This window comes from Lissotriton vulgaris, chromosome 12, assembly GCF_964263255.1.
Source record: "Lissotriton vulgaris chromosome 12, aLisVul1.2, whole genome shotgun sequence".
NCBI lineage: Eukaryota > Metazoa > Chordata > Amphibia > Caudata > Salamandridae > Lissotriton > Lissotriton vulgaris.
In genome coordinates, this window is record NC_141700.1 from 632,766,304 (window position 1) to 632,791,195 (window position 24,892).

The following is a 24,892-nucleotide window of genomic DNA, read 5'->3' on the forward strand; positions in this document are numbered from 1 at the left end:
CGGCATCAGCTCAACATTCTGTGATTCCAGGCAAATCGCTTTGTCTCCCCATGCCTACCACAAATGAATGTGTTCTTCTGTAATGTAAATTGTGCTCATGCCATGTTGTCGAGTTCGCGCTAAATAATATGGCAAAGAAAAATAAAGTAGGGAAACTCGAGTTCACACACTACTGAAGGCGCACTCTTTAAGTGCATCAGCAGTGCACTGTGAATCGGAGCGTTTCACAGGCCTGTCACAGATAAGAAATGCTATCAAAACGAAATCCTACAAAACAATATACTACTGGCAGGCAGCAATTTTTACCCGGACAACGTCAGGACGGGCTGCTAGTGTATATATAAATATAGTAAGAGATGCTATGACAGTAGTAAATCTAACAGACATGCATTTGAGTCCGGGCGAGATTAGAACATTGTCATTGGAGCTAACATACTGCCCACCCAGTACTTTTAATTATGCTCGAACCAGGATGGATCTATTTAAGTTTACAAGAAAGTTGAAATTAAGAAAACCGTACCTAGTCAATAAAAACAAACCCCGCAAATCTCCTGCCATCAGTGACACGGGGGATGCAGAATCCATGATGGTTACAGCAGGGGACTATGAACTCCACTGTGATCTACAAGATCTCCACAGGGAAGGTGATACAGAAGGGACTCTAGATGAAGATAGGCCCATGAGAACCAATGCCCCGGGGGCAACCCCGTTTAAACCAAAATCGACATTTAATCCAGTGTTGGTTCACAATAACATCGATGTGTTCAATGAACTAGTAACGGCTGAGATCAAGAAACTTCACAAGACATCATTAAGTGAAGATAGCAAAAAACAAAAACACAACAGTGCATATGGGAGTTTGATGAAAAAACTGCAGAGTCAAAACAAGGTGATCATCAGACAATCCGATAAGGGGGGAAATATTGTCCTCTGGCCCATGCACCTATACATGGAGGAAGCTTTGAAACAGCTCAATGATAGACAATGTTACTGCAGAAGTGACTGGCAAACCGCAAAATCTGCTTGGGACAAATTCAACTCCAAATTGTACACGTGGAGAGGTAAAGGACTCCTAAGTGGCGATGAGCTAAAGTTCCTAAAGACAAGTCACCCGGTAATCCCGGTATTTTACTTGATCCCCAAAGTCCATAAAGATCAGATCAAGCCACCGGGAAGGCCAATTATCTTGGCCAGATAGGGAACATTTGAAAATACGTCGCGCTACATTGACCACTTCCTCCAGGAACATGTCAAGGCCTTACCATCCTATTTAAGAGACACTATAGACTTCCTGGAGAAGGTCAAGACAATAGTGTGGCAGAATGATTATTTATGGATCACACTTGACGTGACTGCTTTATATACCAGCATCAACCACAAGGATGGTTTGAAGGCAGTGACACACTTTCTGAACAGTAGACCAGCATGCATGTTAGAACGCAATGTCATGATCAGGGAAATGACGGAGATATGCCTCACCAGCAACTATTTCCTATTTCAGAGCCAAGTATTCCAACAATTGAGAGGAGTTGCGATGGGGGCCTGCTTCTCCCCCAGCTTCGAGTGCTTGCACATGGGGCTGTGGGAGGAGCAGGTCCTGGGAGTCGACTATGCGGAGGTAATGGCAAATAAGGTAGTGTCGTGGCATAGGTTCATAGACGACCTCTTCATAGTATTGAAGGGGTCGACGAGTGAGGCTGAACAGTTCATCTCAGATGTCAATGTCAATGATTTAAATTTCAGATTTACAGGCGAGATAAGCGAGAGCAAAGTCAACTTCCTCGACGTTGAAGTCTGTCGAGGGGGGCAGACTACAGACCAGGTTGCATTGGAAGGAGACCACAGGTAACGCGGTCCTCCATGCGTCTAGCCACCACCCTGTTCACTTGATCCGGAGCATCCCCTACGGGGAGATGCTGAGGATCAGAAGAATATGCAGCACAGAAGAGTCATGTTCAGCAGCACAAGCCAGCAGCAAGGGGGGGGTTTTTGGCGAGGCGCTATTCGACGACGTTGGTTGAAAAAGCCAAGATAAGGGCCAACAAGATGAACACTCCTCCTGATCTAGAGGGGGAACCCGACAAGACCAACAAGGTGGGGAGCGATGAAGGGAGCCAACCGAGACTAATAACAGCTTATAGTCGTCAACACAAGCAGTTGCAAAAGATTATTCGCAGAAATTGACCCATTGTCAGGGGGAACCCCGTGATTGGAAGATCACTGGCAGACTATCCGGCTATAACATATAGCCGAGCCAGGTCAATGAGTGGCATGCTTGTGAAGAGCAGCCCAGAGGTGGTGAGCAAGGATAACTGGTTACAGAAAAGCAAGGGATTTATTAAGTGCGCCGTATGCAAGGCGTGCACAATGGGGAAGAATAGAACAACTTGCATGACCCCATTTAGTGAGGTGCCAAACCGAATCACCAAGAAGATAACATGCAAGTCGGACTTCGTCGTGTATGTGCTGGAGTGTGCGTGTGGCCTGCGGTATGTGGGTAGCACCAAGCTGCAGGTCCACAAGCGCATACTCCAGCACATGCGGGCGGTCAGTAACGGGGATGAGTCATACCCGGTGGCGAGACACATCAATTCATGCCTCAATGGTGATCTGGGTTGCCTTAGCTACTATGCCATAGACATGGTACCGCCGCTCCGTAGAGGGGGCGACAGGGAGGCTCGCTTAAGACTACTGGAAACCTGATACATCCTTGAGCTCAACTCTAAGACGCCGAATGGTCTTAAGGCCACAGAGGACTTGCATACATGTTTCTGAAATTCTGAACTAGATGGAACACATCCGTAAGACCAACGCCATACGGCAACAGCACAATATCATGTGAGGGGGTCATCAGGACATAAGATTGATTTTAAAGTTAGTTATGAATTTAAATTGTTAGATCATTCACAGGGTGGAGGTGAAGTCACAAATTTGAGGTTATTTTTCACTTCCTGGTAAAGTTTAACTCCTATGAATGTGCACAAGGGGCTAACCAGATTATGAGGGCAGTGTAGACGCAGTTATCCCAACATCAATTAAGCCCACTTGGGCATTATGCAACTCACCCCCACCGAACCCACATCTTCAGAAAATTGCTTTTTTTGCACAAATCTCATTGCGAATGTTGCACATATTTAGCATATTTGCACGAATAAAGAATGTATATTTATATCAGTTTTATAAAATATCAAACCAGGATTTTACATGTAATGTATTTTAAATCTGCATTGGTTTTATTCGATATTTATTTATTTATTTGCGAGATTTGCAGATTAGTAAAAGCATAGCACTGAGGACTTCAATTACAGCACAAAAATATGTTTTGTAGCCCAGGAGTTACAAGGGGTGCAGTAACAAAGTGAGAATGATGTAATATATATTTTGCAGTAATACTGTTTGTAAATAGTATGAAGAGACATCACCTTGCCGTTTTGTTTAATTATTGTGGATTAGGCAGAAGTCTGTTGTTCATTTCTATAGGCCCGTGGTCAGATGACCTGTGTATGCACTTTAAATCACGATGATAGGTTGACCATGTCATGTGATCAAGGGCTCCAGGGCCCGAAACTCGTTATGGCGGACAGAGGGATGCACTAAATGAAAGAATTCAGTAAATTTACCTGAATGGGTCCGGTATATATCTATCCCGCCCCAGCGTTGCCCGGGGCAGCATTTCAGGCTTGCTGCAGCGTTGCCCGGGGCAGAAGAGGGCTGGGGGCAGCATTTCAGGCTTGCGTGCACCCATGGATCCTGCCCGTCCCTCGTTGCGCACCCGCGGCTCTTTCACTTACCTCACTTGCCGCTTCTCCTCGCACTGCTGATTTTACTGCTCCTCCGCTTCTCGCTGGTCATTACCGCATGTCCACCGCTCGCCGCTCTTCCTGTTGCTCCTGAACGCCGCTCCTCCCCACGCTCTTGATGTCATGACGCAGACGTCGAGGCCGGCGCTTCCTTCAGGGGCCTACTTTGTTTTTAAAGTTAATTTTTTTAATTTACGTTTTATTTTTATTTTATGTAGCCTATGTCCATCTACACACCCTGACAATTTCAAGGATGTATCGGGTGTGTAGATTGACGCTGTGGTTCCCGAGTTTACCTGGCTCAAAGGGTTGTGTTCTCTCTTTATAATAGTAGTATAGATATATATATATATATATATATATATATATATATATATATATATATATATATAATAATTATAATATATATTTTTTTTTGCAGGGCCTAGCTTGTGGCCAGGCTCTGCAGTCACTCCCCACCCCGTTGCACGCGGGTGGGGGAGTGTTGGCTTTATGTATGGTAAGAATTAAAACTCTAGACATTCACTGAAAGCCACATAGGTTACAGTGGGTGAAAATGCCAGTTAAAACATGCAATTTTAAATGTACAAAATCACAGAAATTCACCAGTTATATTTATCTCAGGTCACTGTAACTCATTTCCTGAGGTAACTAAAACTTGCACCTTCGCCATGCACTGCTAATTACCCACTTCGCCGCGGCGGAATGTGCGTAAAAAATGACGTGTCTGCCGTCCTCTGCACACAGCCAACGTGACGTTGGGCAGCCGTCCGACTTATGGAAAAGGTTACTTCACATATTACACCACTTGTGACATCTTCTATGATATAATTGATAACATCACTGCAACATTTGCAATGGACCAATTGAGGATAAAGCAGAGTATGGTGGGGCGCGAGTGACATTAGGGCACAAGTTCTAGTTGCTTAAGATAACTATAACTGATGAATTGTAGTGGTTTTCTGCTTTTGAAATCGCATGGTTTAACTGACATTTTTACCCAACTGTAATGTCAGTTTAACCTTTTTTTCCAGAATGTGATACATATAAATACAGATATACAGGCAATTAGCCATATAACATCTGCAGGGCTTCTCCACAGTACAGACTTCAGCACTCATTAAAAATATTTATTGTTAATTCTTTTGTTTTGCTATTTTTCCTAATTCTTCTGGAATGCCTTTCAAAGAGGAGTGGGTGGGTGGTACCAGTACTTATGCTAAGATGATGGCTCATTGAGATTAATCACTGCTGGCATACGTGGTGATTTGCATGTCATCACAGGTTTAAATTCTTACATGACTTACTAGGTCTTAAATGCCATTCAATTGGGTAATCACATATATTATTTGAAGTACTTGGAAATAGCATTATTCAGTACAAAGCACTATATAAAACAGTTGACCATTATCAGTACTCTTTAATGTAAGGTAAGCATCCTCCTCTTATTTGAGATCGGCTGCTTATCCAGCCAAGCTTAAACCATTGGTGTTCTCGTCTGGTGCATGCCTGCGCACTCCATCAATCAGTATGTAATCCCCTTGAACTGCCCGGACTACAGGCAGAGTAAGGGTGCGCCTAACTTTAGAAAAATACATCATTGTGAAGAAATGTCTGTATTGAAGTAGACGGTCTTGGCGATCAGATATGGTGCTTAGCACTTCTCTGTGAATCAGCAAGGGATGCTACCACAGCCCCTGTACCTTTCCCCGTACCACATTAAGGGAACCATGATTCACTGTACACAGCTGGTGGTATGAAACACAGAGAAGGCAAAAGTAATTGTTTGCAGTACTAGCTTTTCCTTCGCTTTCTCCTGGGACCAGAAAAATTGATCCATCTTGATCCTGTTGTCACAATCCAGGGAATGATAGTGAAGCCCTCTGGAGATGAAAGCCCTTCCGTAATCAGACGTGAAGGCTCAGTTGCACCTTACACTCAAGCTGAAATTGCCCCCAGAGACCAGTCTCTTCTTCCTTCTGTGGTTCTCTGTCCTATTGAGATTGAGCAAGTCTCCCTCTTTGTGCAAGGAAAGCAAATCTTCGCTCCGGAGACTTCAGAATGGAGTTATTCCCACTTTCTCCTGAGGGTGGTTTCTGTCACAGTCCCAGCCGGACTAGACAAGTCATCTTCCGGCTCCGCCTCAGACCTGCCAAGAAATGTGTCAAGGCTACAAGACTTGTCTCAAGGAAAGGTATGAAAGGCCATCCCCTGTGTCGTCCTTGGGGATAAAGCATAAAACGGTATGTATTTTACATAATGATTATCACATACTTGTTACATTGTGTTCGGACTTCCTTCACTGTCTGCAGAAAAATAGTTTAGAATTTGGATGTATGAAAATTACTTGCTAAATAACTATTGTTGAAGGTGAGTAGTAACTTTTTCATTTTCACATTTGCTGGCTGTTTATTAGATGAAAAGTGAAAACAAATATGTAATTTTGCCTCCGTTCCTATATTGCATAAAGACCTTTAGTTGAGGTATTTCTTGACATCTTTCTCTTTAGTTCACAGCAAAGCAGCTGGAGAAATTGGCCAAGAAGGCAGAGAAGGACTCAAAAACCGAACAAGCCAAAGTGAAAAAGGTCTGTGAAAGTCCTGGTGAGATGACTGAACTTTGTCATTGGTTAATAATGTTTACGAGCCTGTATTTTATTATTTTATTAGCCTTTACAAGTCTAGTATCAATCTGCTTATTTCTTCTCGTCTTCACTGTTCTTTCGTTAAGGTGGTCGACCTTATTGAATTTGCTAGCGATGCAGCTCATCCATATCTTTTGAGGGTTTATTTAAACAACTCTTATGCTGTAATGTGTCTTGTATTGTGGGTTTTGTGACACAGAATTTGTTCCTCATCTGTAGCTTTTCTGGCTCTTTCTACCTCCATTATAAATGGCACATGATCATTTTAAAATATTTCTGTGCAGTTTAAAATGTACGGATAGCATATTTTATGAGTAAGTCCTTCCCTTGCATACCCCTCACCCAGCACATTCTCTTCCACCCTAATTACTTTCACGTTGCCTTACAATAGTTGAATGTCCTTTGTCCTGAGAATTGGTTGGAACTGTTTCGTTGTATGTGGCAACTATAGTAATCTTGATCAAGTAACCTTTGTAAAGCACTCCGATATTTGTTTAGGGCGTGTCCTCCCTTTATAAAAGCACAAATATAAAGATATAATCAGTTGTGATTTTGTAAGAATTCACTAGACTGGTTCTTGAAGAAGCATGTAAAGGCTGCTGTTCTTTTCATCCAATTATTGAACCCAATAATATGTCTCTTTCTAGTTGCTTTAGAAATGTTTACAATTTCTTTAGGAGTTGTATGTAATGTCAGGTTTGTGTAACATCCAACGTGGGTTGAATAAGCCCAAATGAAGTTTTTGAGTTTCTAATTCTTTGATGGCCCAAATTGGGAGGTGGGTAAGCTGATGATTGTAGTATATCCACTACATTTTTTTATTTGTAAATCAAATGATACATAAATAGAACACAAATTATTAATTAAACAAGTAGGCAGGCATATACAGCTGTCCTTAAAGTATTAATGAGTTTCACTGTATTAGAGTAAAGAATGGTAATTATTTCAAATGTATAAATTGTATACAGCTGATTAGAATATTGGACTGTAATGTATCCATAAAATATGAAGGCTCAGCCTACATGCGGACAATTGAAAGGAAGTAATGACATGTACTAAACAGGGTATGGAGAGTCTTACGCTCTGGACGATTTTTTTTCTCTCTGTTCCTTTCTAGGCTCTACAGCAGAAGAATGTGGAATGTGCTCGGATCTATGCAGAGAATGCGATCCGAAAGAAGAACGAAGGATTGAATTGGCTCCGAATGGCATCACGGGTTGATGCAGTGGCATCAAAAGTCCAAACGGCTGTGACGATGAAAGGGGTAAGAGGAACATCTCTTTGGAGACAGATGTGATTGTGCTGGTCACGTCACAGATTACTGATGTTTCTTTTATGTTTTCTTTTTTTCCAGGTAGCCAAAAATATGTCGCAGGTGACAAAGGCCCTGGACAAAGCCCTTGGGGCTATGGACTTGCAGAAGGTGTCTGCAGTAATGGATAAGTTCGAGCAACAGGTTCAGAACCTGGATGTCCACACTTCAGTGCGTACATTTAACAATGTTAATTTTGATTGACTCAGTGGTCTAGTTTGATGTAATGTACACCCAATGGAGGGGGTTAGGATACTGATTTAAGGCTAAAAGCTATGGCAGTAGCATCAGAAGGAGAGTGCAGTTTTACAATCTGTTTTCAAATTCAAAAATTAAAGGGAGTTTGTGTATTTTTGGGTCCGGAAAGACTTGAATATGTGCGTGTCTGAGGGTCAGAAGGTATACTGGTCTATATTCCTGAAAGAGAAAGTGTGTTGGGGAGAGTGCTATCAGCTGTTGTGTCTGCCCAAATGTAAGCCAGGATTGCTGAATCTACCTGGAAAATGGAGAGCGAAGTTGGGTGCCAGGCGGAGAGGGTATTGAAATCAATACCTAGCAGCGAGGGTCCGGGATGTATGTCAGGACGTGAAATGTATGTGCAGGATGGAAAGAGGCCAACTCATGTTTTTTAATGGAAGTGGACTGGTATGTTTAGCTGGTGGGGAGGAGACTGGTGCATATATACAACTCAGTTGAGAGCAGGAAGGATAATATAGAGTTCATGACATGGGCATTTTTACACTTGGCTTCTGTCACTTGTAGCGGTTCCAAGTAGGTTGTTTGCTATAAGGGGGAACCTAGTAGGTGGCAAATATTTGTAATGGATATATTTTCTGGTCCGTCTTAATTTTTGGGAAATACGTAGGAGGGAGGTTTCAACATCAAGCACCTGCAGATGATGTGATTTTTAAACACTAATATAAAGATGAGAAGTATTCTCAATGTGAGCATGTTTTATAATTGTTTGTTTATTGCCTCCCCCCACCCCTGCTCATTCATTGAGGTTTAGAAAAGGATTTACGTTCTCTTTAAAGATGAGAAGTATTCTCAATGTGAGCATGTTTTATAATTGTTTGCTTATTGCCTCCCCCCACCCCTGCTCATTCATTGAGGTTTAGAAAAGGATTTACGTTCTCTTTGGTCATGCTCCTGTGAATGTTCTGCTAGTTTATATTAATCATGTATGTCGTTTGCCTTGTCTAGGTCATGGAAGACTCAATGAGCTCAGCCATGACGCTGACCACTCCTCAGGAACAGGTAGATAGTCTCATCGTACAGATTGCTGAGGAAAATGGCCTAGAGGTCATGGACCAATTGAGCCAGCTACCTGCAGGAGCTTCATCTGTGGGAGAGGCTTCTGTCAAGAACCCAGAAGACCAGCTTTCCCGCAGGTACCCTTACTTTATTTCACTCCCCTTGTTGTTGAGACCAGCAAATTACTGTAGGACAGCTTGCGTTCTGAAATGCAAATTCCGCATCTTTGAATTCTAGGTGTTCGCTAATAAATGCATCTGTATCTAAAGGAATTTTCCTATATAAATTTAAAAATTAATCCCCCCATGTTTTTTTCTGGCAAAAAAATTCAATAATCTTATGCGGAGCCTACTTTCCAAATATTGTCCAGTATCAAATATTTCCTCGCTAGGGAAAGGGTTGGAGAGATGTGTAGAACTGAATTGAATGCCTTTATTGCCAAGTAACTGCTGATTCCAAATTACCAATCGGGCTTCATGCCAGAGTCTAACATTGAACTAGGCACTCTGATCATCTTGGATGATGTTGTCCACCTTTTTGGATGCAGTTCCTGGCTATTTATTTGGCGTTGGGGGCCTTTGTTGAGGTGCTCATGACAAGCTTATCTATAACTTGATACATTTCATGTGTTTTGTGCCAATATCCTGAGATTGTTCTCTTTGTTTCTCACCAAGTGTCATCAAATGGTAAAGATAGAGTCCTGCCCCAAGAATTTCTGCGTTGATTTGATATCACTTGAGACTATTGTCGTTAGTGCTCCATACGTGATCCTGAGGTGGAGGCGGCAAAGACCATTCCATTTTAGTGGCAACAAAGATGCTGTTGGGGTGCTACAGTTCCCATAACCCAGACTGCCTTGAACTCTGCTCATGGGAACAGGATCCTTTAATGAGGTGGTGTTCTCCTGTGGCGCAGGACATACACAAGAAAAGCACTGACCAAGTGCAGGCATGCACATCCTGTCAGAGGCCAGAAGGGGTTAGGCTGAAACCACTCTCTTTATATTAGCCTTCTGTGTCCCAGACTTACAAACTTGTCTGCCTATGCCACGGGTAAGTGAAAAGCCACTACACCTCAATCCCTAGTCTTCCCTGAGCTTTGATATATTTCTTGAAAAGGCGGTAGATGTACTGAATAAGGAAGTTGAACTTTCTGTTTCTTGTTTCCATGCCTTGCAAATAGAAAGCTCCACCATGGACTTTGCTTCATGTTGCCTCTATTCCCGCTAAAGGTGGTGATATAATGAAAGATAATGGTTCTGATTGCACTCATAATGCTACTGTGGGGTTTAAGACTCGAAAAAAACAATTTAATGAACTTTCTTTGTAAGTGCACCCCGAATATGGAACCATTGTCGGTCTGGCATAGCTGTATTTCCATTGGGCATTCCCCCCAGGGAGCTTAAGCCATTGGTGGCTGGTTTTGATAGTACAGGGTGGCTAATGGTGTGTCTGTCACTTTTCACTGTTGCAGAAGAGAGCGAATGAGAAAGATAAGGAGGTAGGTGGAGAGAAAGAGATCGAAAATTAGAGAAGAGAATAAGCGAGAGGATGGATGGATGGATGGATGGAGAGAGGGCATGGCTGGTTTGATCATTTTATGCCAGCGTTGCTCTTGGATCCCCAGTTTGGTCCGCTATGGAACTCAATCCCTGTGAAAATACAGTCCCTAGTTTAAGATTAAAAAAGGACCCAACATTCCATTTAATCCAGAAATACCTTTTGTAACTAACAGCAGTACACACTGAACTATGATTTATGCATCCCCTACTTTTGTGCCCAGTCAAGGACCGGTTGGTATGTTCTTGTTTTTCTTTAGTGTATGTGTTGTCTCTGTAACTTCAAACCTAAGTAAAGGATTCTGACACCAGGTCTAGTTTTTGTTACAAAAAGTAGCATAAATAAAATAAATTGATCTACTGAGGACTCCTCTGATGTAATTAGTAGTTGTAACCATGACTAATAAAACGAAAAGGGATACAAGTAAACAATCTGTAACCTGTAGGTTTTCTCCAAAGATTTACTCCAGCTTACTTTGGACAAACTCCTTCAGAGACTGGTGTGTATTGAATAATGTTTACCTTCTAATCCTAATCAGCCACCAACTGTTACAACCCGTGAACAAGCTTCCCAGATATATAGCTATTTTACTCGCTCCCAAACTGATATTAATTTAGCATATAGCCACCTGTGGTAGCTACATGTTTCTCTGAAGAGCTTTCCTCAGAAGGAGGATGCTGTAATATTCTAGCTCTTGTATCAAATTACACTCAATAGAAGCAGAATGCATCCAACTATCGTAATCCAGACATTTTACAGCTCCCAACACAGGCTACTGTTTGTATTGGTGCTAAACAATGTCCCCCCACTACCTAACACATTAACCACAGGGAGAACCTCTTCCAACTCCTCAGCAAAGCTGTTCATCTTTTTACATCTTTCCACATCCGATTTATAGGTTAATCAGGCTTCCCATGCTGAAGTCTGAATGGTTAAAAGAGTGGGAAATTCAGAGGAGCAAGGTGCTGGTGACTTAGCTTTTATTACTTTAAATATGTATCTTTGGAGTTGTTTGAATTTTACTTTTAACACCACGCCAGACAACATTTTCACTCACTTATGAAAACTTTAATCATAGGACTACCAATTTCTCCTGCTTTCTAACTAGCAGGTTTTCCCAATTGGTTGGCCTAGAAATTAATGAGTGACCATCTGTGTCCCTGATATCAATGACAATCTATCGATTAAAGGATCCAGTCTGTTTATTTACACAGACACAAATTTGTGGTCTCGAAGATGGGAACGGGGAGAAAATTGATGTCCTGGAGTAAAGCGGGTCTTCGCTTTACAAACCTTGAAAGTAATTCAGTCAGTTTGTGAAATGGCTTCATGTTATTGTATTACAAGAACCTGGGCAGCACATGCCCTTCATTTAGATCAGGAGCCTCTCTTGTTACTACTGGCGCTCTATCACCTTCAGGAAGAACCAAGTGAGGCTTACTTGCATAGATGTCCAATGACATTAACTGTTCTCAAAAACACTCCCCACACACCCAACATGTAACTGATTAAATTGTCCATCAGAAAATGGGCTCTTCTTGACGAGATTTAAATTTTACCAACTATCCGCATGGTGGTCAGGCAGGCGTTACAGCGGGAAAAAGATACTGGGATTCTCGACTCTGTTTGCAGGGGGGGGAGCTTGGAATCGCAAAGTGTCGTATTGGTATAAGTTACTTACGGAGGCAAAGGGAATGTTGGATTGTGAGTTGGTAAGCCTCTGGGGTAACGTGATAGCCGATTGTCTCAGAGATTAATAAAACCGGCTAATTTAAGGAGAAATAATCTGTTTATGGCCTATCGGGTGTATTGGACCCCGACCAAACTGTATAAGGTTACACAAGCGAACTATTGTTGTCCCTGCTGTAAATTCCTAGCAGCGAATGACATGCATATATTTCTAGAGTGCCCTGAGATCCAGGAGTATTGGAAGGCGATTGTTGACTTTCTGGGAAAGGTTTTATCAACCACTATTCCCTGCTCTCCTAGGCTAGTGTTTTTTGGTCTACCATGTGGGTATAATATTAACAATTTTTCTTATTTTATTTATTTATTTATTTTTATTTATTTTATTTTTATTAATTTTTCTTCACAATTCATATTTTATGTGGTAGTTATAGCTAGGAGGAAGATTTGTAAAGAATGGAAGTCAGCGGCCCCTCCCAGATTCGCAGATTGTTTAAAAAACATCATGGACGTTTGTAAGATGGACATGGCGGGTCGAGCAGAAAGCTCAGAGAATGTATGTTCGGAACTGGTGGCCTGGTCAAAGAAGTAACGGTCCGATGATTATGCCAGAGGTTCGTGTCGGTCCTGTCCTCCCCTAGTCTGAGGTATTCTATCAAAGGACAGAGGAGTTGGATAAGGAAACAGCCTACCTCTGGGAGATCTCTGGTTGCTGCACATGGACTCTGGGGCGGTACCAAGAATGTCAGTGTGTAAGGCATCAGAGGGTCCCATCTAGAGCATATAATATCTGGTGGCATATGAGGACAACAAAAAAAAAAATAGAAAATGGGCTCTTTTTATTAAATATTTTATAGCAATAATTTTAATCCCTTCAAGTACATCAAACCAAGCTAAACAAGATTTTGCAGTTGGCAGCAATATCAAAGGCTGCGTCCAACATGTTTTGTGAGTGGGCTATTTTCATATTGGACTGTATATTGAGCTTTACTTCTAACTTATTTGAGATAGACCCCACTGCTTCAGTGACTGTGGTGAATGGATTGGCTGATCAGCTCGAAATGCTTCTTTATCACCTTGTGAAATGGAATCTGGACAATGTTGATAAAAATGTTCCCATGATAATTGTTCACCAGCTTTTTAAGCAGGAAGCTATACTAGCACCATTGATTACATTTTTCCTTTGGATACACTGATAAAATACATTTCAAACTTAGAAGTGAGGCAGAGTTCATAGTTCTCCTAATATACTGAAGATTAACATAATCTTGACTTCTGCCCAGAAGAGTTGTGTATTTGACTATGTATAGAGATGATTTCATAATGGAAGGCAATTGCTGTGGAGAACTATGAATCATGAGGTAGTCCTACAGAAAGTGTTTATTCTGGTGAACAATAATGTTACCTATCTGCCATTCTCTGCTACCTGCTGAGACATCGTGATGGATTATGATGCTGTAGCCTGTGCTATTAGTAACGTGCTAAATGTTCCTGGGCCTAGAAAACTGCCCCTCTCCAGGTAACTATATGATTTGAGAGCAGCTGTAGCAATGTAAATTTAGAATTGCTGTAACTCATGTTCCCAGAAAACAGATGCTTATGCAAGTGTGTGGAATTGAGTACTAAACAATGATTCCTGTTAGTAAGCATGCATTATACGAAAAAGCATGGGAGGAATTATGAGGCTTATATGAATTTGGGACACACCAGCTTTTTGGAGAGTTATTAATGATCATTGTTACACTAGACTCGTTGGGTCCCAGATTAACAGTACACATGACTGCATACCCGGATAGAGCATTTTAAATGTATTTATTGCCCTGATTCTTCTGATCTGCCTACAGTATTTTCAAGACCATCAAAGGTACCACTTAGATTGAGTTTTAGTCTTCAGAATGCCCTCTAAGCCCTAGACAACAGCCCTTGTACTAAAGCCCTAGGTTCAGATGTTTCATGTTTTACACTTCTGCCCAGCTTTAAAAGAAGCTATGTCTATGTGGGGTTATTTATATAGCGCAACTGTTACTCCTAGCAGTGTCCTGGCGCTAATGCTGAAAGGGTGACAGCGGGGAAAGAAGAAAGGAGCTACGAGCTGGAAAAAGCCAAATACTTACTACCGCTGATAGAGTTATAAGTTGGACACACATCAGGATATCGTGAGATTGTTAACGAACCTGCCAAATGAATTGACTTCTTTTAAAGTGTATAAATGTTTAAAATGATTTTTAATAATTTTTCAATGAAGGGTTTTTAGGAGCTTATTGTTTGAAATGTTGTATGACGGCGGTTTTATGTGGTAGCTTGTGTTTATTATGTCTTTTAAGATGTTTATAGTAAGCCTCGGTGGAGGCCAGTAACCATGAAATAAAGTGTTCCTATTCTTTTCTGGAAGGTATGCTACCCGGTCCAATACACTGTTTCGTGTGTTTTACCAGCTTTGTGGATTTTTCAGAGGCTAAATTCTTTAATTTAGTACTACTCATTGGACACCAGAGCTAGGACACGCTGTCTGGAAAACAACTGAAAACCACTATGTTTGTGTCCTTACAGTGCTACTGCTATCATTTCCTCTGAACCTATCTTGCTCTGGCACAAGGTCGTCCAACGTTGGACATTAAGTGCCTGAGCTGTGACACATTTTTAAGATGACTAAATCTTGGGTTGCAAATCCGCCCTTCATGATGTACAGTCATGTAGCCTGCCCTGCTTGCCTGGATGGCACACCTGTGGTGGTCTTTTAAAAAAAAACATTTAGTTTTATCATTCCACGTGCTAATGCCATGTGTGCTTTTTGACCTACGTCCAGTCTCATGACAATACTAGGTTCTGGACTCAGATTTGAACCAGTATGGGTGCATAAGGTTCAAACTCATAGTGACAAGATTACCGTCTATGTTGCGAGTTTCATGCATGAATCACGCTGATGACAGCAAACTGTGCTAGTGTGTTATAGTGGCGTCCTTTTTACCTATGAGACATGAATGCCTGTTACAGGCCTATTCATCTAAAACGTTCTGTTGCTCACGATCAACCCAGAATGCGACATCCCATGCGTGCTAGAGTTTGCAATGTCTATTTTGGAAGCCTACAGCCTGGACCAGAGTACAAGATGGAGGAGAGGTTGCTTTCTCCAGACTGCATATGTGTTTTTCTAATATCTCTTAAATGGGAGGGGAGATCATTATATTTAGACTAGAACTAGATGAGGGAAGAGGAGGCAGGCTTTCCTTAGAAGGGCCAGAATTTCCTGATATATGAAGATGTAATGACTCTTACTGCAGCTGCTATTAGGTAGATGGCACGGGGGAAAGGATGAGGCAGGCATGTATATTTTAGGGAAAGGAGCCATCTGAAGGTGCACAGATTCTTGTGTCTTTTGCTGATCTCTGTGTGGAGAGGTGTGACATTGCTGGTTGCAGCCTGCTGTTACCTTTTTGTATTTCTGTGGTAGGCACTCAGCCTGCAGACTGCCTGTAAGGATTCTCTGCCCAGCTCAACGAAGGCCAGGCCTGGACAGGACAGATGAAAGGGGGAACCAAGCCAAACCCAAACCAGTTCCAAGGAAACTCACCTGGAATACAATCCTTCATCTGCAAATTCGATATAAATATAGGTGCTCAAGACCCATTGATGTTTGCTGTTGTGGTCTCTTCTAAAGATGAGGGTGTATTCCGCAGAGTACTCTGAGACTACTATGCTGCCAAGGGTTGATGTCACACTGACTGCCAATCCCCCAGAGGCGAAGGAACGACGCATGGAGTCCAATCTGAAGTAGGAATTACTGACTGTTCTAAATACCAAGGCATCTGCCTGTGACTGAGGGAAGGAAGCGCCAACCCTGCAGGAGGAGCAAATTGTGAAAGGGACTGCTAATTGATCCCGGCATAGGGTCCGTCTTACTAAGACTCACTAAGCAAGAGCGGTGAAAGAATCTCTGTACTGCCGTATCAGGCAGTGCAGTCTCTGTTGAGTATCCAAGTTGTTGCTGCAATGCCTCTGAAGTGGTGTGCTTGTGTGGTGGGCTCAATTGAAGCTGGGATAAACCCGTGCTGTGCATCGTATGTGGATCTTGTGACTCCGGCACTGCCAACTGTGCCATTGGGGCAGGACCAGTCCTGAAGACTTAAGTGATCTGATATACCCTGGGTTGACTTATGAAGAATGGAAGTAGTCTCCTCAAGGCACTGTGTGCTGAAGGTTGCGACTGGCGTCTATTGCTCAAGGAGCCATTGTGTGTCTGTCCGTCCGTCCAAGAAGAAAACACCAAGTAGTCACTGTAGCACCCGAGTGAGCCATGAAGTGAATCAAGTACCCACAGGAGTGCTGTAGCAAGCTGTGATCTGCTGCGGCTGCCTGGAAGAGGTCCACCCATAGAAGCCTCTGTTCCTGCTGCGATCCTTTGATCAATGCTCCGCGCTGAATGACTGGCTGCCGTGCATTCCATGAGACGTCTGAAGTGTGTTGCTTGGAGGCTCCTTCCTGCTGCTAAGACGATCAGCTACAGCAGGAGGGCCAAATGCGTCCGCACAGTGCTTCAGGGCTGCCTCATTCCACTTGGAGGCTTCCTCCTACAGGTCACCTATGCTACGACTGAGAGTCAAGTGCGGAAAGGGTTATACTTGAGCAAGTTTGCAGAGCTATAGTAGGGGTGACCCCAGAACATCAGTGGTAAAAGGCCTCAAATCCACAGTTGTGACCCAGTAGCCTCTGCCTTACCAGACGCCTCCTGCACGGGGTCTGACAACAGCCTAAACACTTCACATTTTGATTAGTTTTATGGAAATTTATCTTTGTCGATTTCTTGAATATCTAGATAAGCTCCAATCTTCCTCCTGTTTTAGAATCTTCCTGTCCTATAGAATAGAAGCAATTGTATTTAAGAGCAATGAAAGGTAATTGGCTGTGAAGTAAGTACCGTTAGTCATTTACCTCTTTAAATTCACATTGGGGGTTATTTCACTCACATAGCTCCCGCACAGTGACTATTAATTACATACTCCGTCTTTTTAACTGAGATGTCAGTCCGGTTGTAGGGAGAATGTACTTTCTGTAGTAGGGGATCTCTGTGTATAGTCATAATCATGTGAATTGTCCCGCCCATGTGCGTGGACCCCGGAGCACTTCAATAGAGCACTTCAATAGAAATAGTCTCTTAAGTTGTCCTCTTCTGCAATCCTGCATCAACACTTAAGAGAAAATAAAACGCAAATAATGCAGCCTGAAACCAACAAGGCTACACTGGCCAGTACTTCATCCTGAAGAGAAAAATATAGCCAGATAACAATTAAATGTAACCATTTTGCTGAGTTTTACACATAGAGAAACTCCCCTTCAAAAAGACCATTTTTTCATGATAGAGATGAAGGGTTGGACAGACAAGCCCCATAGGCTGCCATTATGTGTCTGTAAATGGATACCATGCCTTTAAGGAACCCTCCAGTGACCCTCGGTATCCCATGATGCACAGCCACAAGCCAGTTACTTTCAGTTCCTTTTTTCCGGCTCCTGCTAGCAGGACCCTGGAGCATTGAGCTCTACCTTTTGCGGTATATCTTCAATTTTATTTTGCTTTATTAATAGTCTGAGTGTTTAACTCGACGTCTTTGGCCTTTAGCTTCCTTTTGCTGTCTTTTTGGGCAGTTAGCCCACAGCTTCTTGTCAAAATGCCATCTTTATTTGACAAGTGCCCCGAAGGTGGCCGGAAGAAGGCCAAGTCGGACTCTCACAGAGTTTGTATACTCGGTCTTCCTACATCTCATGTTCCTGATTCCTGCATTGTTGGACAGGCCACATGAAGGGCCGCTCTCCCCCGGCTCAACCGGGCCCGAGCCCAGCCACGCAAGAGACTACACACCCCCATTGCACGTCCTCCGTCCCCTCAGGGACCCCTGCCCTCGAACATGTTAACCTCGTGGGTCCGATCCTCTGCCGGCCCACGCGCCCAGCCCGGGCCGCCATCTTGGACACTTCACCACGAGGCCGCCTGGCCCCCGATCGACCTCAACCCTGGGCCTAGCCGGCCTCAGACATTCCGGCACCACCCTCCACCCAGGAGGTGAGCGGGCTACTTGGCAAGTCAATGGGAGAAAGAGGTGCCGATGGCTCTCCCCCGCCCAGTGCCGCTCGCCCATCGCCTCCCCGGGCGCTGGCTCCACCCCCCTGCTGGGTGTCTGGACTCCCTCATCCCGGACCTCCCGACCTCCAAGTGCGAGGGTCCGGACATCAAAGCACACCAGCCCTATAACTGGGGCAGCTCCAGAGCAGGAAGGCAGTTGTATCTTGGAGTCGAGAGACGTAAAGAGGAACTCATCCTGGACGGACTACTGGCGCTGCCGTAGCTCTGTCTTGTGCACCATCGTCCTGCCTGTTGGCGCTGCCACAGCCGTCGTAACCTTCATCTTCGTCGTCACCGGGACCTGCAGGCTCCGCCGCGGACCGTCGTCCTTTCTTCATCCATCTCGGGACCTGCTTGGCTCCTCCACGGCCCGATCATCTACCACGCCGAGCTCGAGGATTGAGAGCTATTTTGAACTTACTGGTAACTAAGACTGTCCCGCTACCCTTTTCCTCAGCCCAAGATCAGAACCGAGGGGACCCCTGAGTCCAGACCTCCTTGTATCATACTATCGTAACCTAAGAATTGCATATAAAGTCTCGTTAACCTTCAACCTTGTGTGGTGTCCGTCTGTGGGGGGGAAGTTACCTTTCTGTACAGTCGTTGGAGACGGCTCTCCCTGGAGACCTCTCCCCGTAATCTCGGCCGACCCTCCCGGTCCGTCTAACATTGGTGGCCAGCGGCGCGATCCGAATCACCGCATAACGTACAGAGAGTAGCTCACCCCACAACGAACCACAATGACAACTAAAGAAAGCGGATCAACTGAGAAGTTCCAAATGGAAAAACTAGAGGAGTACAGCCATCGTGAACTGAAGCAGTTCTGCATCGAACTAGGTATCGCTACCACCGGACTAAGCACCAAGGACGATTTTAAGCATGCCCTAGAATCTTGGGCAGAGACCGGGGATGTCGAAGCCCCCGAGCAAAGCACCGCGAAAAATACCAACACGGCCCCGGAAGGGCCAAGAACCAGTCTCTCGCAAGACGAGATCCAAGAAAGAGAAAAAACCCGACTACACGAACTAGAAATGGCCCGACTCAAGATGGACGTAGAACTCAAGTTGGCCGAACAAAAAATAAACTTAGAGCACCTGCGTCTCCGAGAAGAAAGAGAGGAGAAACAGAGGCAAAGGGAGCTCGAGGAAAAGAAACTGGCGTACGAGCACGAACGGAATCTAGCCGAGATCAACCTGCGCAAGCAAAATAAAGAGTTAGGGGTGCCCGACAGACCGCACACCCCAGGGACCACGGAGAAAAAAGTACACATCCCCAAGGATGTTGTCCGAGAATATTTTCGAGAAGACGACATCCAGCAATGGTTTAAGGCCTACGAAATCGCGATGACTGCGCACCGGATCGATAGAAACGATTGGGGAGCCGGCCTATGGGGCAAATTCCTCAATGAGGGTCGCGATACCCTGTTACAGCTCCCAGACCACCAGATGACCTCCTACGACCATATGAAAGCGGCCCTCCTCACCCGCTATGGCCTCACGCCCGAAATGTACCGTCAGAGGTTCAGAGACTGCACACGCATCCCGGGTACAACTTGGGTGGACTATGTAACGTACTTTAGCCGAGCCTTCGAAGGCTGGATCAGAGGGAACAACGTCACGACCTACGAGCAGCTGTTCAATCTGATGGTATGGGAGCACCTGTCCAACAATTGCTTCATTGAACTACGCCAACACCTCCTCGACAGCAAGTTAACCGATCCCCGGCAGCTCGCAGCCGAAGCTGACCGGTGGGAGATCACCAGAGTGGGCCGGAATGGATCCTACGAGCAGAACAGGAACAACAATGGTCACCACCGACCCAGAGGAGGAGGAGGGGGCCAAGGACGAGGAAGAGACAACACTCCGGCCGCCCCCGCTACCAGCACCACCCCCCCGGCCAACCGGGGCAGCACCCCGGCGCGACCGGGGTATAGAGCCAATGTTACATGTAACCGATGCCAACGAGTCGGCCACTATGCGAACGACCCAAACTGCCCGCAGTATCAGAGTCCGAAACCCCGCCATGTGGCCGCCGCGGCACTAGGGGAAGAACAGATCCCCGAGGAGCAAGAAACAGACGAGCAAGAGTATCAAGAGTGGGAGCCAGCCGCCATGACTCTCGCGTGCTTAGGGGGAAGAGACATGGTCCCGCGGGTCCCCCTACCCGCTAACACCCAGAAGTACAGCCAGTGGGTGAGCATCAATGGACAACGGGCCGAAGCCCTTCGGGACACCGGGGCCAGTGTGACAGCCGTCCGCTGTCATCTGGTGACCCCAGAACAATATCTACCGAACATTCTCTGCCCTGTGCGATCAGCCGACAACTCAGAGAGTCTGTGTCGGATGGCCTGCGTCCCCTTTGAGTGGGGAGGGGTCTCCGGCATGTTGAAAGTGACGGTCCGAGACGACGCCCCCGTGGACTGCCTCCTCGGAAATGACCTGGAAAGCTCCCCGTGGGCAGCCGTGGAGCGAAAAGAACACTTGGGGATGTTGGGCGTCCCGGACTGGGCATGCGTCACCACCCGGTCCATGGCCGCCCGTGCCAACCATCACCCAGAAGAACCAGAATGGCCGGCGCCACCGCCTCCGGTCGCCCCAGCCGAGACCACCGACCATGACATCCCCCTCGAACTTGCTCAACCCTCCGACCTCGCTAACCTTGACCAGTGGGCTCAAGAAGGGGGACCCACACAAGAACAATTTCGTCAGGAACAGAAGACCTGTCCCTCCCTCGAGGGACTCCGACAACAAGCGCTCGCCCAAAGCGCCGGGGATACCTCCGGAACGCATTGGGTCTACTGGGACAATGACCTGTTGTACAGCGAGCAACGAATCGCCGAGCTGGGGGCCAACCGAGTACTAGTAGTACCCCTCCGCTTCAGAGACTTCCTGCTGAATCTGGCCCACGATGTCCCCCTGGCAGGGCACCTGGGACAAGATAAAACCTACAGCCGCCTGGTGACCCACTTCTTCTGGCCCAAAATGAGAAACGATGTGCACCAGCATTGCCGATCTTGCCCCACGTGCCAAGCTAGTGGGAAGAGCGGCCGCAAACTAAAGGCCCCCCTGCAACCCTTTCCAGTAGTCACGACCCCATTTGAGAGGGTCGGAATAGACATTGTGGGACCCCTGGACCCGCGTACAAGACAAGGTCATCGCTTCATCCTGGTACTAGTGGACCACGCCACCCGCTACCCTGAGGCTATCCCTCTCCGGACCGTGACAGCCCCAGTGGTCGGCCGGGCCCTGATGGGGATCTTCTCCCGTGTGGGGTTCCCCCGAGAAGTCGTCAGCGACAGAGGCACGAACTTTATCTCGAAATACATGAAGTCCCTCTGGCAACAGTGTGGGGTCACCTACCGCTTCACGACCCCCTATCACCCCCAAGGAAACGGACTTGTTGAGCGGTTCAATCGCACGCTAAAAGGGATGATCGGGGGATTGGAAGAACCCCTCCGTCGCCAGTGGGACGTGCTGCTGCCGTGCCTCCTCTTCGCCTACCGGGAAGTCCCACAGAAATCCCTAGGCTTCAGCCCTTTCGAACTACTATATGGGCACCCAGTGCGGGGGCCGCTCAGCCTGATCAAAGAAGGCTGGGAGATGCCTCCGACCAAGAGTCCCCCAGATGTCTTCAGGTACCTCCTCACCCTCCGCAACCAGTCCCGGCGGTTCAGAGACCTAGCAAAAGCCAACCTAGAGGCCAGTCAAGAGGACATGAAGAAATGGTATGACCAAAACGCCTCATCAATTGAATTCGAGCCGGGGCAACAGGTATGGGTAATGTCCCCCACAGAGCCATGCGCTCTCCAAGACAAATGGACGGGACCCTTCAAAGTAATCGAGCGCAAGGGTCCTGCCACCTATCTGATCGATATGGAGTCCTCCCGGAATCCGCTCCGAGTCCTCCACACCAACCGGCTGAAGCCCCACTTTGCACGAACAGAACTCAGTCTACTGATGGCCACAGACAATGGGGTTGAAGACGACTCCGAGCCTCTCCCTGACCTCTTGCGGGCCCAAGAGCAAGACGGCTCCATGGATGGGGTCAGACTCTCGGAGACCCTCACCCGAGAACAACGCCAAGAGTGCCAAGCCCTCCTGTCACAGTTCGCCAGTCTGTTCTCCCTCACCCCAGGTGTCACTTCCTGGTGTGTGCACGATGTGGACACCGGAGACAGCCCTCCTATCCGCCACCGGGCCTACCGCGTACCTGATCGGGTACGGGCCTGCATCCAGGCGGAAGTAGCTAAGATGCTCACGCTCGGGGTCATCGAGCCCTCGGACAGTCCATGGGCCAGCCCGGTCGTACTGGTCCCCAAAGCAGCCGCCCCCGGAACCACACCAGAACTCCGGTTCTGCGTCGACTACCGGGGCCTGAATGAAGTCACCAGGACGGACGCACATCCCATCCCCCGGGCAGATGAACTGGTCGACCGAATGGGAGCTGCCCGCTACCTCAGCATCTTCGACCTGACAGCAGGTTATTGGCAGATCGGCCTCACACCCCGAGCACAAGAACGTTCTGCCTTTTCCACCCCCGATGGCCACTATCATTTTACGGTCATGCCCTTCGGCATGAAAAATGCACCAGCAACTTTCCAACGGCTCGTCAACCAGGTCCTGGCGGGGCTCGAAGAGTTCAGCGCCGCCTACCTGGACGACATCGCTGTGTACAGCCACCATTGGACCGAGCACCTCCACCACCTCCGAGCAGTACTGCAAGCCCTTCAGCGAGCTGGCCTTACGATCAAGGCCAGCAAATGCCAAATCGGACAAGGGTCTGTGACCTACCTCGGACACCAGGTGGGAAGCGGCCTAGTGGCCCCTCTACAGCTGAAAATTGCCGCCATCCAGAACTGGCAGCCCCCTATCACACAAACCGAGGTGCGAGCCTTCCTGGGCCTCACGGGCTACTACCGAAGGTTCGTGAAAGACTATGGTACAATAGTGGGGCCTCTCACCGAGCTCACATCGAAGAATTCGCCCAAGAAGGTGAACTGGACCCCAGAGTGTCAAGCGGCCTTTGAACAGCTGAAGGCCGCCATGTGTTCCGCTCCTGTGCTCCAGGCCCCAGACTACAGCCGGGAGTTCGCCGTCCAGACGGACGCCTCTGACCAGGGCATTGGGGCAGTGCTGTCTCAAGTGAACAGCGAAGGCCTTGATCAACCGGTGGCCTTCATCAGTCGGAGGCTCCTACCACGAGAGCAACGCTGGAGCACCATCGAGAGGGAAGCCTTCGCTGTGGTATGGGCCCTCAAGAAACTCCGGCCCTACCTTTTTGGTACCCACTTTCGGGTACAAACTGACCACCGACCCCTGCAGTGGTTGATGCATATGCGGGGGGAAAACCCAAAATTGCTACGCTGGTCCATCTCTTTGCAAGGTATGGACTTCACCGTCGAACACCGGCCTGGGTCAGACCACGCCAACGCAGATGGCCTGTCCCGGTTTTTCCGCCTCGACGAGGAGAGTCCCCAAGAGGATGGGTAACTCTCCCCGCCTTCAGCTGGGGGGGACGCATGTTGGACAGGCCACATGAAGGGCCGCTCTCCCCCGGCTCAACCGGGCCCGAGCCCAGCCACGCAAGAGACTACACACCCCCATTGCACGTCCTCCGTCCCCTCAGGGACCCCTGCCCTCGAACATGTTAACCTCGTGGGTCCGATCCTCTGCCGGCCCACGCGCCCAGCCCGGGCCGCCATCTTGGACACTTCACCACGAGGCCGCCTGGCCCCCGATCGACCTCAACCCTGGGCCTAGCCGGCCTCAGACATTCCGGCACCACCCTCCACCCAGGAGGTGAGCGGGCTACTTGGCAAGTCAATGGGAGAAAGAGGTGCCGATGGCTCTCCCCCGCCCAGTGCCGCTCGCCCATCGCCTCCCCGGGCGCTGGCTCCACCCCCCTGCTGGGTGTCTGGACTCCCTCATCCCGGACCTCCCGACCTCCAAGTGCGAGGGTCCGGACATCAAAGCACACCAGCCCTATAACTGGGGCAGCTCCAGAGCAGGAAGGCAGTTGTATCTTGGAGTCGAGAGACGTAAAGAGGAACTCATCCTGGACGGACTACTGGCGCTGCCGTAGCTCTGTCTTGTGCACCATCGTCCTGCCTGTTGGCGCTGCCACAGCCGTCGTAACCTTCATCTTCGTCGTCACCGGGACCTGCAGGCTCCGCCGCGGACCGTCGTCCTTTCTTCATCCATCTCGGGACCTGCTTGGCTCCTCCACGGCCCGATCATCTACCACGCCGAGCTCGAGGATTGAGAGCTATTTTGAACTTACTGGTAACTAAGACTGTCCCGCTACCCTTTTCCTCAGCCCAAGATCAGAACCGAGGGGACCCCTGAGTCCAGACCTCCTTGTATCATACTATCGTAACCTAAGAATTGCATATAAAGTCTCGTTAACCTTCAACCTTGTGTGGTGTCCGTCTGTGGGGGGGAAGTTACCTTTCTGTACAGTCGTTGGAGACGGCTCTCCCTGGAGACCTCTCCCCGTAATCTCGGCCGACCCTCCCGGTCCGTC

The 24,892-nt window shown here is 47.1% G+C and overlaps 1 protein-coding gene across 1 annotated transcript in view; it reads left to right on the forward strand.

The window, feature by feature from the left end:
- The window catches only part of CHMP1A (charged multivesicular body protein 1A), a 101,895-nt gene that overhangs the window by 63,079 nt on the left and 13,924 nt on the right, over window positions 1-24,892 (forward strand). The window contains exons 3-6 of the mRNA XM_086945794.1: window positions 6,310-6,387; window positions 7,562-7,708; window positions 7,799-7,927; window positions 8,960-9,147. Of these exons, the coding sequence (XP_086801920.1) occupies window positions 6,310-6,387; window positions 7,562-7,708; window positions 7,799-7,927; window positions 8,960-9,147 (542 nt within the window). The remainder of the gene's footprint in view (window positions 1-6,309; window positions 6,388-7,561; window positions 7,709-7,798; window positions 7,928-8,959; window positions 9,148-24,892) is intronic.